At 42.5% G+C, this 12,299-nt stretch overlaps 2 protein-coding genes across 2 annotated transcripts; one reads left to right on the top strand and one right to left on the bottom strand.

The window, feature by feature from the left end:
• Window positions 1-1,749: 1,749 nt before the first annotated feature.
• EAE97_000323 (uncharacterized protein) lies at window positions 1,750-8,126 on the bottom strand. Its single transcript, XM_038870833.1, has 3 exons — window positions 3,792-8,126; window positions 3,039-3,740; window positions 1,750-2,988 (listed from the first exon to the last, which is right to left on the bottom strand). The coding sequence occupies exons 1-3, from the start codon at window positions 7,479-7,481 to the stop codon at window positions 2,035-2,037; spliced, it is 5,346 nt and encodes a 1,781-aa protein (XP_038738194.1). The 5' UTR covers window positions 7,482-8,126; the 3' UTR covers window positions 1,750-2,034.
• A 2,785-nt stretch (window positions 8,127-10,911) lies between these two features.
• On the top strand, window positions 10,912-11,813 carry EAE97_000322 (uncharacterized protein; the record flags this gene model as incomplete). Its single annotated transcript, XM_038870832.1, has 5 exons — window positions 10,912-10,924; window positions 11,183-11,388; window positions 11,451-11,585; window positions 11,636-11,732; window positions 11,791-11,813. 5 exons carry the CDS (start codon window positions 10,912-10,914, stop codon window positions 11,811-11,813), a joined length of 474 nt encoding a protein of 157 aa, XP_038738193.1.
• Between the last annotated feature and the right edge of the window lie 486 nt (window positions 11,814-12,299).

Raw genomic sequence — 12,299 nt, 5'->3', positions numbered from 1 at the left:
TTCTAGCTCTAAAAGATTATAAGATTTATATTGATATTCTATACAAAGAATAAAATTATCAATTCTATACTATAATATTGTATATAGAATATTATATATTTTAGCAATTTTTCGAATACTTAATTTTTTATCTTTCTGAATAGCTTTGATAATAAAAAGTATATAGGCTTTTTGATTATTCGAATTCATTATAGATTGTTGTTAAAACGCGTATTGAAAGAGAAAAGCGTAAATTGAGGTGAAAGTGGCCCACATGATGATATGGCCCACATGCTGATAAACCACGTTATATAAACATGTCAATTGCTTTTGAGGTCGAGTTCGCGTCATGTGATAGAAAAATGAAAGTTATTCCAAGGTTCTTTCTCTATTTATTTTTATGATCAAGCGTACTATGGCTGAGATCCAGTGTGAATGTGGCTTAACCAGCCAGCACTCTTGAGTCAAGCCACAATAATTTCGACGAACCTCACCAATATATCCATCGATATCAATCCATCATAACAATGCATACCTACCTACTTGAATTCCCCCGTCTAGCAACATTATGTATTGATACGCACCTAACACAACTCTCCTTATCGTATATCCAACTAAAATCCATCAATATAAGTGGACGGATCTAGCAACATACTCACTCTCCTTCCTCTACATCCCTACGTCGAACAACTCTATATAGTAAAAGCTGGAATTTGTAATAGAGATGGGGAAAGGGAAGGGGAAGGAGTTGGGTTTTATCCATTTTTCTTAGACAATAAATATATGATCGATTTACTTGGTTTCTTGTAGGACTTCACTTGTATATTCTTAACAATTTCATTCATATATACTGGTATACATACCTAGCTAGCTAGGTATTAGTCCTTGGATGCTTGGATGCTTGAAAAATATACATCCTTTGATTAGTTTCACTCAGAATGATGATTTTCGAATAGTATGAAATGAAATGATATCGAGTTTTATTAGATCGGATTGGATTATTCCTCTAGAAACGAGACGAGATGAGATGAGATGAAAGTTTAATAATAATAAAACATAGAATTCGATAGCGTATTATCATTCAAAGTTGCTGTATTAATGGTATATATGACAAATGTAATACTACTACTCCTCACAACCTTCTAATTCCCATTCCTCCCGCCCCCCTTCTTAACATCATACACCACCCACCACCCACCATCCACCACACATCAACAAAACCCAACACGAAGAAAAAACATCACACCCAGAACCCAGAACCCAGAACCAACATCTAGCAAACCAACCAAACCCGAAATACATAAAAAAGCTATCTATCTTCAGCGTACAATAGTCGGATATACAAGAGATGTAAGATTGCATAAGGTAAAAAAATAATAATGAGAAAATGACGAGATAATTAGTATCTCTCACCCATCCACCCCTGAATGATCATCATCTAATTTTCTGCTTCCATAATGTTAAATGTTTTATATTTATATTTTGCAGAGGATCATTCGAGTTTTGAGTCTACATTACATCGCATCGAATCCTATGTAGTAAGTGAGCTGACCGAGTTCCATGCTGTCAAGTCAAAATAAACGAGACTTTTGACTTTTAAGATCCAGAACTTCTGCATCCTCTCTAGAATGTAACGTTTTACAACGTCTGAATCTCACAAGTCATTCCAACTTTCAAAGCCAATTCAGGAGATCTGTATCAAACAATCGAAAACATATTCAGAGTAAGAGATCAAACAAAAAAAGACGAATCATCATAGAATAAAAACTCCTCATCAATCAATCCATAATTTCTAGAAAAACGCCAGTTACAACTGGTGGTATGGTATTATATGCACATAAAAACACTATCCTTCCTCCCTCCTTCCATCCTTCCCTCCCATCAGACCCATCTCCTTTTGTCCAGTAGTCAGAGGCAAAACTCGCCTGCCCAACCATTCATTCAAATCATTATCAATCAAGATCTAATCCTCCTCCACTCATTCCTTAACCCCGAGCCGACTTTTCATTCGTTCGTATGGTTGCGCGATCATACACTAGCTCACAACCTCGCCACCTATTCCATATGGCCCTCATTAAGCACCATCTCCAGCACAATCTGGTTCCCCACAATTTCCGGATGTGCCATTGCCAACTTCAACGTCCTATTCATAGCCCCTCCCGCGCCACCCATCGGATTCATAGTAGCCATAGAATTTGCGCCTGCTCCCTGTGGGTTTGTACCTGCATCAAGACATCTTACATCACTACCCGCAATAACCTGTCTCAATCTACCATTCTCTGCATTCCTCACCTCGACAAAATCGCTATCGAAGAGTACCAAGTAGGCACCATACATAGCTGCCGTTTTGGCTCTTCCTACGAATTCCATTATGACGGATCGAGATACTTCGCCATGTTTATCGACATAGACGCCGCATTCCGCATAACATAGAAGGAATTCAGCATCAGAAAGCCTGAACATACCTAAAGGTCTTTGACCTTGTAGTCGAGCGGCTATGGATGCTATATTTTGATTTTTGGTATCTGGAATACTCATTGGTACTTTTTTGTCGAGAGTCAAGAGTTCAAATCCTTTTTGAGTCGAGATGGCAATATAAGATTGGAAGAGATTAATGGTGAAACATTCGGTTGGAATATAGAATTCGTCGAATTCACGGAAAAATTCAGTATTACCACCGAAACGTTTACCAAAAAGACGAGACTTTTTCTCCGAGGATTTTTGAACAACTGGCTCTAGAACTTTGAAGACGGAGTGAAGACTCTCCTTTTTCTTGTAGAAGACTAGGGTTCTTTCTTTCATACGAGCTGTAGCGAAGAATGATACGTCGCGAGCACCGGAGAGCTTTTGAGGTGCTCGTCGAGATGAGTCTGTATTAGTCCCAGGGAAGTTTGAAGCAGGAATGATAACGTCGAGATGATATGCAACCAAAGATTTGTCGGCAATGATGATGCACAGGGAGAAATCTTCGAGAATGGCGATTTGTGTAACTTTGGGCATCTGAATAGTCTATCAAAATTAGCTTCAAGTCTGTTGAATTGGCATCAGGCTGTACTTACTCTTGACCATCCTCGAGGATTCGATGCCTCGGAAATATAAACCCCATAATCTGTTCCAATTGCAATCAAAAGTTTTCCATATGACATAAACGACACTGCGCAGTTTACTTGAGCTCTGCATACCGGAGACGGCCGAGGTTTTGATCCATAACTGTGTTCCATATCCCTGACAGCTCTATCTAGTGGTGTACCAGAAATAGAAATGAGAGCCCTCTGCTGATAGATTGTCGCGTTGTCATAGGCAAAAGCACTATCGGCAACAACTTTAAGACGGAAAGGCTCAGCATTTTGGGCAAAAAGAGCCGCTGCATAACGAGTTTTTGCTTCGATTATCTTATCACACCACTTGTCTCGATTCGCGGCCGATGGAGCATATAGAGTATAAACTTCGGCTTTGCCCAGATGCTTGATACGGAATGGATACATGACCTTTGCATCGTTATCATTCATATTATTCGAATTAAGTCTTGTCACGGAAGCTGTAGTCGAGACTGAATTATTAGAGGTTGTATGCTCTAATGTTTGCATTCGCTCAAGTCCGCTAGTAGCGTTCGTGGCAGTACGCATCAACCTTGCTTCGGCAGCGTTTGCTGGGGCAGTTTTCGCGACAGTTGTAGTGACAGCTCCAATACCCTTCACGGCAGACTTCTGCACTGGATCATCGTCACTGCTTTCGAGAACCAAAAGCTGCATTGGAATCGGCTAGAATACATGTCAGTAATGCTATGTAACTGGGGGTTAGTCTGCACTCACAAGTTTTGATACATCATAAACTTCCTTCTTCCGCAGACCATTGGCATCTCGTTGAATAACACTCTTGGCTAAAACAAAGTAATGATCGAAGAGGATAGCATGGGTTTCCAACCAGGTGAATCGATTATTACCTGCACGCTGCAAATCTCCTCTATGAAGGAGCTCACGGCCGAGATGATCCAGATTGAGCTCGACACGCTCCATGCCAGGGCGAAGATAGAGCTTCGACTGGAGCTCAATCATATCAACTTTTCTGCTCTGTTCCTCAACCTTAGCATCACACTCTAGGGTGACTGCCTTAATTTCTTCAATGGCTATCGCTAGAGTTGCTTTCTCGTCGCTATCTTTGGTCATATTTTTGAGAACAGTACCAAGGAGGAGACCATAGCGCTGCAACCTTGTGATCGGGGCCTTTAAATATGTGTTCCAATCTAGTCGACCGGAGAGCTTGTTGTCTCGAGCTTGGTCTAGAAATTGGCGGAAAAGAATATTTCTGTCTGCTTCTCTTCGAACAAGATAGGTGGCGTATGGGAACCCAGCCGCATATTCGATATATGCGGACTTAGCCTTCCTTATCCATTCTCTGAAAATGTCGCTAAAGCCCGTCACCCAAGGTCCTTGTTCTTTTTGTCTGTATTTTAATTGCGCAAGTAGATGATTTTCATTAACATCTTTAATGGCTTCGACTTTCCCGAAAACAGAAGCAACAAATTTTGTGATTTTCGTTTTTGCGATGATAGGAGGTTGCCACGAAGCAAGATTGTCTCGATATAATATACGTAACACGTTAATCTGATCCATGTAGATATCCTCTGACATGACTATCTCGTGAAGGTTATTCTGTAACTCAATCTCTTTCTTGGTTACACCCCCAAGGATTTCCTTTGTCAGTTTAAAGAAAGTGATCCAGTCCTCGGATTTTCTAGATGGTTCCAGAGTTTGGGACTGTAAGTTGATCTTTTTTAGTGTGCGAGTACAGTGATGTGAATAACATCGTCCTTCGATTTCATGTTCATGAACCTTTGGCGCATAGCATCCTGACCCTGTCAATTGCCATAATACACCAGATACTTCACCTTGACCAAATTTGACCCATTCTTCATCTTTCACCAGAATCCCAGCGTCAAACATAGACTTTACGACTTTTTCACTAAGGGTTTCTGCATCCGCCGTATTCATGGTTGGTACCATGTGGGTGAATAGAGCGATAAGGCCATCTTCGATAGTTTTTACTCGGAGATCTGATTCGCCTTCGCCTGTCTCCCCGCCAGCCATCTCTCGTATCCAACCTGCAATTCCACTCAAAGCCCATGGCTCTGTACACCTGCGGAATTCGGCTGTTGATAACCTTCCAGGTGAAAACTTCTTACGGCGGCCGGCTGGCAAAGCGGGTAGATCAAGCGTCCCTAGAGACGCTGGAGTAGATGCATCATAACCATCTAGTCCTGCAGCCGAGCGAAGCATAGATTGTCTGTTGCCCTTTGCTCTGGCTTGACGCTCCTCGGCATCTGTTTTCGAGCGAACGGGAGGTATTGTTTGTGCAGTATTGCTGTGACTATGAAGAGACGATGATCTGGGGACATATTGAAGGGCCGGCTGAAGTGTATTCTGTGGGTATGCTTCCGGTCCACTAGGAGGATACGGCCTCACGCTGTCGACACTGGAAGAGTAGGAGTGTGAATAACCATGCGAATTGCGGTAAGAGCCAGCTGGTTGTAATTGCGGTGTCCTATTTTCGGACATTGGAGGAACTGCCGGAAGTGGCCGTTGGTAAGATCCCGGCCCCGGATGGTAGAACATATCTGGAATTTCATCTCTCGGGGGGCTATCACTTCCAGACCTACCACTTTGCCGAGAATCTAAAATTCGGGATTGAATTGGATTCTCATCACCTTCGTCGAAGCTCAACCGGTGAGCATGAGAAGTTGGCCTTTCTAGGCCGCCTGTACCGTAGTTATCAACCCTGGCTTCTTCAAAAGCAGGAAAGGGATGAAGTTCACCCTCGCCGGGCATCGAGTAGTCAGCCATTCCTCCCAAACCACCTCTTTGGGCGCGACTGTCAGAACGACTAAGTTGGTGCGGTGTCGGTAATGGTCGACTTTGATCTTCCATCTCACTGCTATGCTCTGTACTCATACCAGCAAAATCATCTCCGTAAGACATACGTGCGTCGTAGCCACCGCCAGCGAGGCCTAAATCCATACCTTTGAAATCACTATCACTACTTTCCCCTTGAGGTAGCTGAGTTTGATGTGATGGTTGTCCTTCGTAAAATGATGGCTGTCCTTCGTATGGTCCACCAAAACTTAAGCCCCCCGAACCTAGTCCATGGGATTCCTGTTCTTCAGCAATGCGCATAGCTTCGAGGCCAGCAGCTGCTTCTAAATCGCTTTCGTCATCTTCGTAATCATCGTAAGAAGGTCCCTCGGTATGTAATGTAGAAGCTGTAGATGGAAAACGGTCAACACCAGCGCCAGAATGAACAGTAGTTGCTCTTGAGTCATATCGATGTAATTCACCATCCAGAAGGTCTCCATTCCGGTGGGAAGTTCCAAGGGCATCTCCAATATCCGCAAAAATTTGTTCTTGGGTGAGTTCTTCGTCTGTCTTACCTTGAATTCCTAGACCCCAATCATCTTCATCTCCAGTACCTTGTTCCATTGGCGCACTAGGCAAGGGTCTTTGTGTTGGGTGTCTCTGTAGTGTGGTTCCAGGAGAGGCAGGCATAGGTATCACGGGGGCATTTGAAGAATTTGTCGAAGAACGTTTGGGCGGAGGAATAGGAGGGATTTCTTGAGGTATGGAGTCAGTTGAATTCTCTCGAAGAACACCGCCGGGGATATTCGGGTATGCGGGCATTTGTGTAGTTCTCCTGTAATCATAGTCGTCTTCAGCAAAATTGTCCCCGTTAGTTGGATATGGAGTTGAAGAAGGCGGTGGATTATATGAAGCCTGCCTTGGGGGTAAAGGAGCCGAGTGAGGAGCATAGCTTGGACTTCTCAAAGGTGGCGAATCCATGTAACTTTCATATATAGCACTTGCGCGAGCTGGAGGCGACGAAGAATTGTATGACCAATAGGATGCCGATGTAGAGGTAGGAGTTTGCGCATAGGAATTGTTGTAATTGTTGTACGCAGAGGCAGTAGACGAAGCGCGTGTGGGATATTGCGATGGCTGATAAGCTGCAGGATTATACGGCTGATGGTTGGAAGATGTAGAATTTGAGTATTGGTGTTGACTGGAAATGCTCGGGCTATATGAGGGTTGAGGACGATATTGCGAAGGCTGCGAGTGCGACTGAGACCTGGCAAAGTTCTGAGGGTTATATGCAGGCTGTTGGGGAAGTGAGGGGGATTGAGATCCATTCATAGGTTGGTATTGATGTTGATATCCCGACAAAGCGGGACTACCAGGTGTTCCAAATGACGATCTGCCAGGCGATTGTGGGCTCATTGAGTTATTTGGTATGTATAATTCTTCTGATGGCATTGAAGCCCTCGCCGATGATGGCGGGGCAGGTTGGTATCCGCTATTACCCGGGTCAAAAAATGCAGCATCATCTCCATTGTCAAAACTAGACTGCCTATGCAAGCCTTGACTCGAGTTGTTCGAGGGTTGACCTGTTGGTGCACCGTATTGTGCTGGAGGTACATGTCCGTAGCGTCGCCCACCATTCGCGTGGAAGGACATGGTTGCGATAATACGAATCTGCGCAAGAGCTCACGTTCCCAATAAATTCGTATGTACCGTAATAAATCTGGGAACCTACGAATCGACCAGCCAGTTTATTATGATTGTATCTTAGTTTCTGAGCATCTGGCGTGCTCCGCGCGATTAGACCGTCGAGACGATTCCCATTTGCTGCTCGTGAGGGAGATTGTGCTTAGGGGGAAGGATAGCTAATGGGTCGATTTTAATGGAGCGTCAGTGAGTGTCGAATTTTCCAGAGAATCACGAAACGTCGTCGTCTCAATGCTGAGCTTATGCGCGGTGTCGTGCAACAAAAATGCTTGCTTGCCCAGGTTTTGCGACAATGTGGGAGATTTCAATACGGGTAATCCGAGTCTCCGTATCAAAGCAATGCAAATGCAATCTTGACTGGGGACTAACAATTGATCCTTTACGTACTGGTAGACCTTTCGATTTTTCTGCGGGGGAAGGGAATGTTGTGATAATAAGCAACGATTTCCAAAAAAGATTAAGATATTTGTAGTAGATATTTCAATAAATAAAAGCGAGTGACTGCGTAAGTAATAAATGACTCAAGGGGAAGATGTTAATAAGGCCTTGCTTGTCTTTTGTCTTATTCAAAGGTAGGTAGTTTTATATGTTTGTTGTGTGTGAAGTCGTATATGTTGTTGATTTTGATTTTGGTCTTTATCTTTGTACACACGACGGTAGGTCGGTCGGTAATATTTATTATTACATTGTACTATTAAATGTTCTGGAGCAGCTGAGTGTCGTCGCAAGCTCTCGAATGTTGATTGGGTTGATTGACCACCACTTTTAAAAAGGTTATTTGTGCCCAGATGTAATTGTAATAATAAGATTTAAATCATTGTAAGATTAAAATTCTATATCTAGACCTTTCTTAATTCTTGATCAATGGGGGTCAAGTAGTTTGTACGCGTCAAGCAATTCAATCAATCCATCCATCCATCAATAAGCTTATTACCTAGTAGCTTGGTGTTCATTTGCTCGTTCATTCTTTCATTCATTCATATATACCTACATATACATAGGTACTAGGTATCTTCATACATTCATATATCTTGACCCTTTTACCCTTTAGACAGGAATGTCATTGTCAATCAATGTCTTTGCTATTCATTTATTCATTCATTCATTCATTGATTCATTCTTGCCATTTCATTGGTGCTATCACTTTAAAAGACTTCGCCCCGCTCACGCATTTTTATCTATTACATCAATGATGGATGGCACAGTAAAAAGAAAGGAAAAAGAATGGGTTAATAAGCCTCATGGTAGGGCTGTGTGTGTGTGTGTGTGTGTGGGTGTGGGTGTGGCTAACATCATTCAAAAATGCAAGACGACGGCACACAATGCAGATACATCCGATGTGTATCAAAGGTAAGCCAGCTATAATCGAAGATCTGATGTTGGGTTTTCTGTCATAGCATACCTCCTACTGTCAATCATGTCAATCATGTCAATCATGTCAATCGTCTCGAGACGAGACGAAGTAAGGTTATTCTTAAAACTACCATCGGGTCCCCAATCCGAAGCCCTTAGGTTAGATGAAGCACAGGATCAATGATATCAAATATTGATCGTCAATCTTGTACCAGAAGAGGTTTGAGAAGGGTGAAGGGTCTCCAGTAGTTCTCCATCCCGAACTCCTGAAAGTCACATACCACGTGGATCCCATGTGATGAAAGAGAAGTTAGTAGCATCAAACTTGAGTATGAGTTCAGATTTCAGATTTCAGATTTCAGATTTCAGATTTCAGATTTCAGATTTCAGATTTCAGATTTCAGATTTCAGATTTCAGATTTCAGATTTCAGATTTCAGATGTCAGATTTCAGATTTCAGAGCACAGAGCACAGAGAAAACATTGAACCACATGTTTATCAGTATTGACAAAGACCATTTGCTTCATTCTATCCTCACATTTGTTGGCATTCCAATTTCTTTTACTTTTCGCCATTCATCCGTTTAACATCACAGCCATGTCTGTAAATTGTCCCTACACGTGTCACCACTGATTCACAATTAGCCAGCGCATGGTAAGATTGTAAGATATCTGTGGGCTCTGGCAGCCAAGTTCGCCAAGTAATCCTTTTGATAAGAATCCTTTTCAAACGGCTCTTTCTTGATACTTAGCCCATGCGGAGGTTTGGGCGGAACGATGTTCAGAAAACCTCTCAGTCGTTTTACCTTTCCGAAACCCCTATTTGATATCCTCCTATAAACTAACAGCGTTGACTTTTGTATGATCACGGAGCCTTCTTTGACAAAGGCAATATGAGGAGCACTACTGTATTACGTTTCTTGGCATAATAATCCAATTGTTCACGAAAATTGCGAACCTTACAGCAAAAGCACTGGCGCTTGAAATTCAGGGGTAGGGAGGCACTGCGTTCTGTACATCAAGCCAATATGTACTCTCACCACTTTGACTTGCCGTGGCAATAAAGAGGGCCAATTATGGTGATTACCATATTATCATACTGATGATTGCCAGTGGCATGGAGTTGTATGAATGGGAAAATACTTGAAACGGTGGCTGAATATGGGCAAGGATATCCTCAGGCTCCTCTGTATAGAAGGAGAGCATGAAATTCACAGTGAAACCGGCAGCAGCACATATCCCTGTTGTACATAGTATGTTTTGGCGGTATATGCTTATGCGGCTATGGGGGTTCTTCACTCACATGTGCTGTGGTGTCGAAGTTATTGGAGATTACAATACCGGTGCCTGGTAGAAAGCCAGCAAGGATGACAATTGCCGGAAGGGTTCTATCCTCCGATTCTCGATATAAGCAAATACGGAAATTTCTGATTTTATTGGCATCTCAGCAAGAATCAATGACCGGGCGACGAATGGAGTGTTGATATCGAGTGTTGATATTGATGAGGACGACCCTGAGCTTCGCGACGATGGAGAAGACTGCGAAGAGCGACGCTTTGAGAAGGAATACCAGAGCATTAGATTGAGATATCCAAGGCTCGTTGTGCCAGCCATAGAGTTTTGAACATCGGCATATCATTTGTCGATAAATTTCAAATATACAGCTTTGATATTAAATTCAATTCTGAGCATTTACATGATGTTGACTACTCAACTGGTATCATACTGTGGAGTCATTGCCTTTCCATCGACGTCAGTGTTTGACAACTACCAACGATTATGTAATCTCACAGCAAAGGGATTCGTCCGGTGTTCGGAAATAAAGATGATTGAATTGATAATCGTGCAGATGAATTGCCATTTACCAGACCCCACTTTCGTTGTGGAATGTTCAAAGCTTCCAACGAGTTCCCACCCCTCTTTCTTTCCTATTCTACTGTTTCTTGCAATCGACAACAACTTCAAAATCCTCATTTAGAACCTCAAAAATTCCCAAATCAACAAATTTAATCTTATAATCCATCAAAATGGTTAAAGCAGGTAAGTTTTATATCTATAATATCAATATCTGCCGTCCCTACCCCACATCTGTAATGGTGTAACCAATGGCGGGGTCAGCTAGAGAGCTTTTGAGCACATTTCCTCTATCAATGGGATACCCGGATGGGTAAACTATCTCTAATCAAGCATCTAATCTACATCATTCTCATATCTTCGCATTCCTTTTTAATCTTTCATTGTTTCACGGTTCTAAGCATGGTATGAAATATGAACTAACCCTGGTTCTTTCGATATCAGTTGCTACCGTCCGAGGTGACTCCAAGGTCTCCGGTACCGTTACTTTCGAGCAATCCGAGGAGAACTCCCCAACCACCATCACATGGAACATCACCGGAAACGATGCCAATGCTGAGCGTGGCATGCACGTTCATCAATTTGGTGACAACACTAACGGCTGCACATCTGCCGGTCCTCATTTCTACGATTCTCAAGCTTTGGATGGAGTACCTATACATGTAACGGAACATAAGGCTGACTCAATGTTCTAGTCAACCCACACGGTCAGACCCACGGTGCTCCTACCGATGAGGTTCGCCATGTAGGTGATCTTGGAAACTTCAAGACTGATGCCCAAGGAAATGCTACCGGTTCCGTTCAAGACAGTCACATTAAGTTGATTGGTCCATTGAGCGTCATTGGCGTATGTACTCTCTCGCATCATTAATATATGATTACTAACAACCCTCTCAGCGTACCGTTGTTGTCCACTCCGGAACTGATGATCTCGGTAAGGGAGAGAACGAGGAGTCCAAGAAGACTGGTAATGCCGGAACCAGACCAGCTTGTGGTATGTTATTCATTCACTGAAGATGCAGCTATTGAACGCATTACTAATATTCCCATAGGTGTCATCGGTATTGCTGCATAAATGGTGTATCAGACAAAAAGGTATGAAACCAAATGACATGATCTAATGAAAATAGAAAAGGGGTATGAATAGTTTAGCTTAGTTTGCCTGCTGTGTCTAGTTCCAACAGAAAAGCAGTCGTTTTACCCCCATGAGTTTGATCAACTTGTGATTTATGAATTATCAAACTGAATAGAAAAAAACTATATTCATCTCAACTTCGAAGTCAATGATTCTATTATAAGCTTGATTCGAGTGTTAAATACTCTCGTCTATGATTTTAACACAAATTACTACATTGAATTGAAGCTTGCTTCACAAAGCTTCACAAAGCTTCACAAAGAACAAGCAATAATCAACTTTAGCATATATAGTACAATATTGCATCATTTTGTCCTGGTGACCGAGGCTAATACTCTTGCCCCTCGCCCAAGTAGGGTTCATCGATTTATATAGATTTAAAGCTCCCATTATCCCGTTCGTCTCGCCATTGCAGTTTGCTTGTTA

This window comes from Botrytis byssoidea, assembly GCF_014898295.1.
Source record: "Botrytis byssoidea strain MUCL 94 chromosome Unknown BBYS_001, whole genome shotgun sequence".
Lineage (NCBI taxonomy): Eukaryota > Fungi > Ascomycota > Leotiomycetes > Helotiales > Sclerotiniaceae > Botrytis > Botrytis byssoidea.
The sequence above is the reverse complement of the archived record's forward strand: the minus strand, read 5'-3'. Positions and strand labels throughout refer to the sequence as shown.

What these genes read in the sequence shown, in the direction of transcription:
- EAE97_000323 (XM_038870833.1), bottom strand. Translation starts at nt 7,481, where the DNA reads ATGTCCTTCCACGCGAATGGTGGGCGACGCTACGGACATGTACCTCCA. An exon ending in TTTATGATGTATCAAAACTT is followed by an intron (nt 3,741 to 3,791) that starts GTGAGTGCAGAC and finishes CATGTATTCTAG; the next exon opens with CCGATTCCAATGCAGCTTTT. An exon ending in ATCCTCGAGGATGGTCAAGA is followed by an intron (nt 2,989 to 3,038) that starts GTAAGTACAGCC and finishes TAATTTTGATAG; the next exon opens with ACTATTCAGATGCCCAAAGT.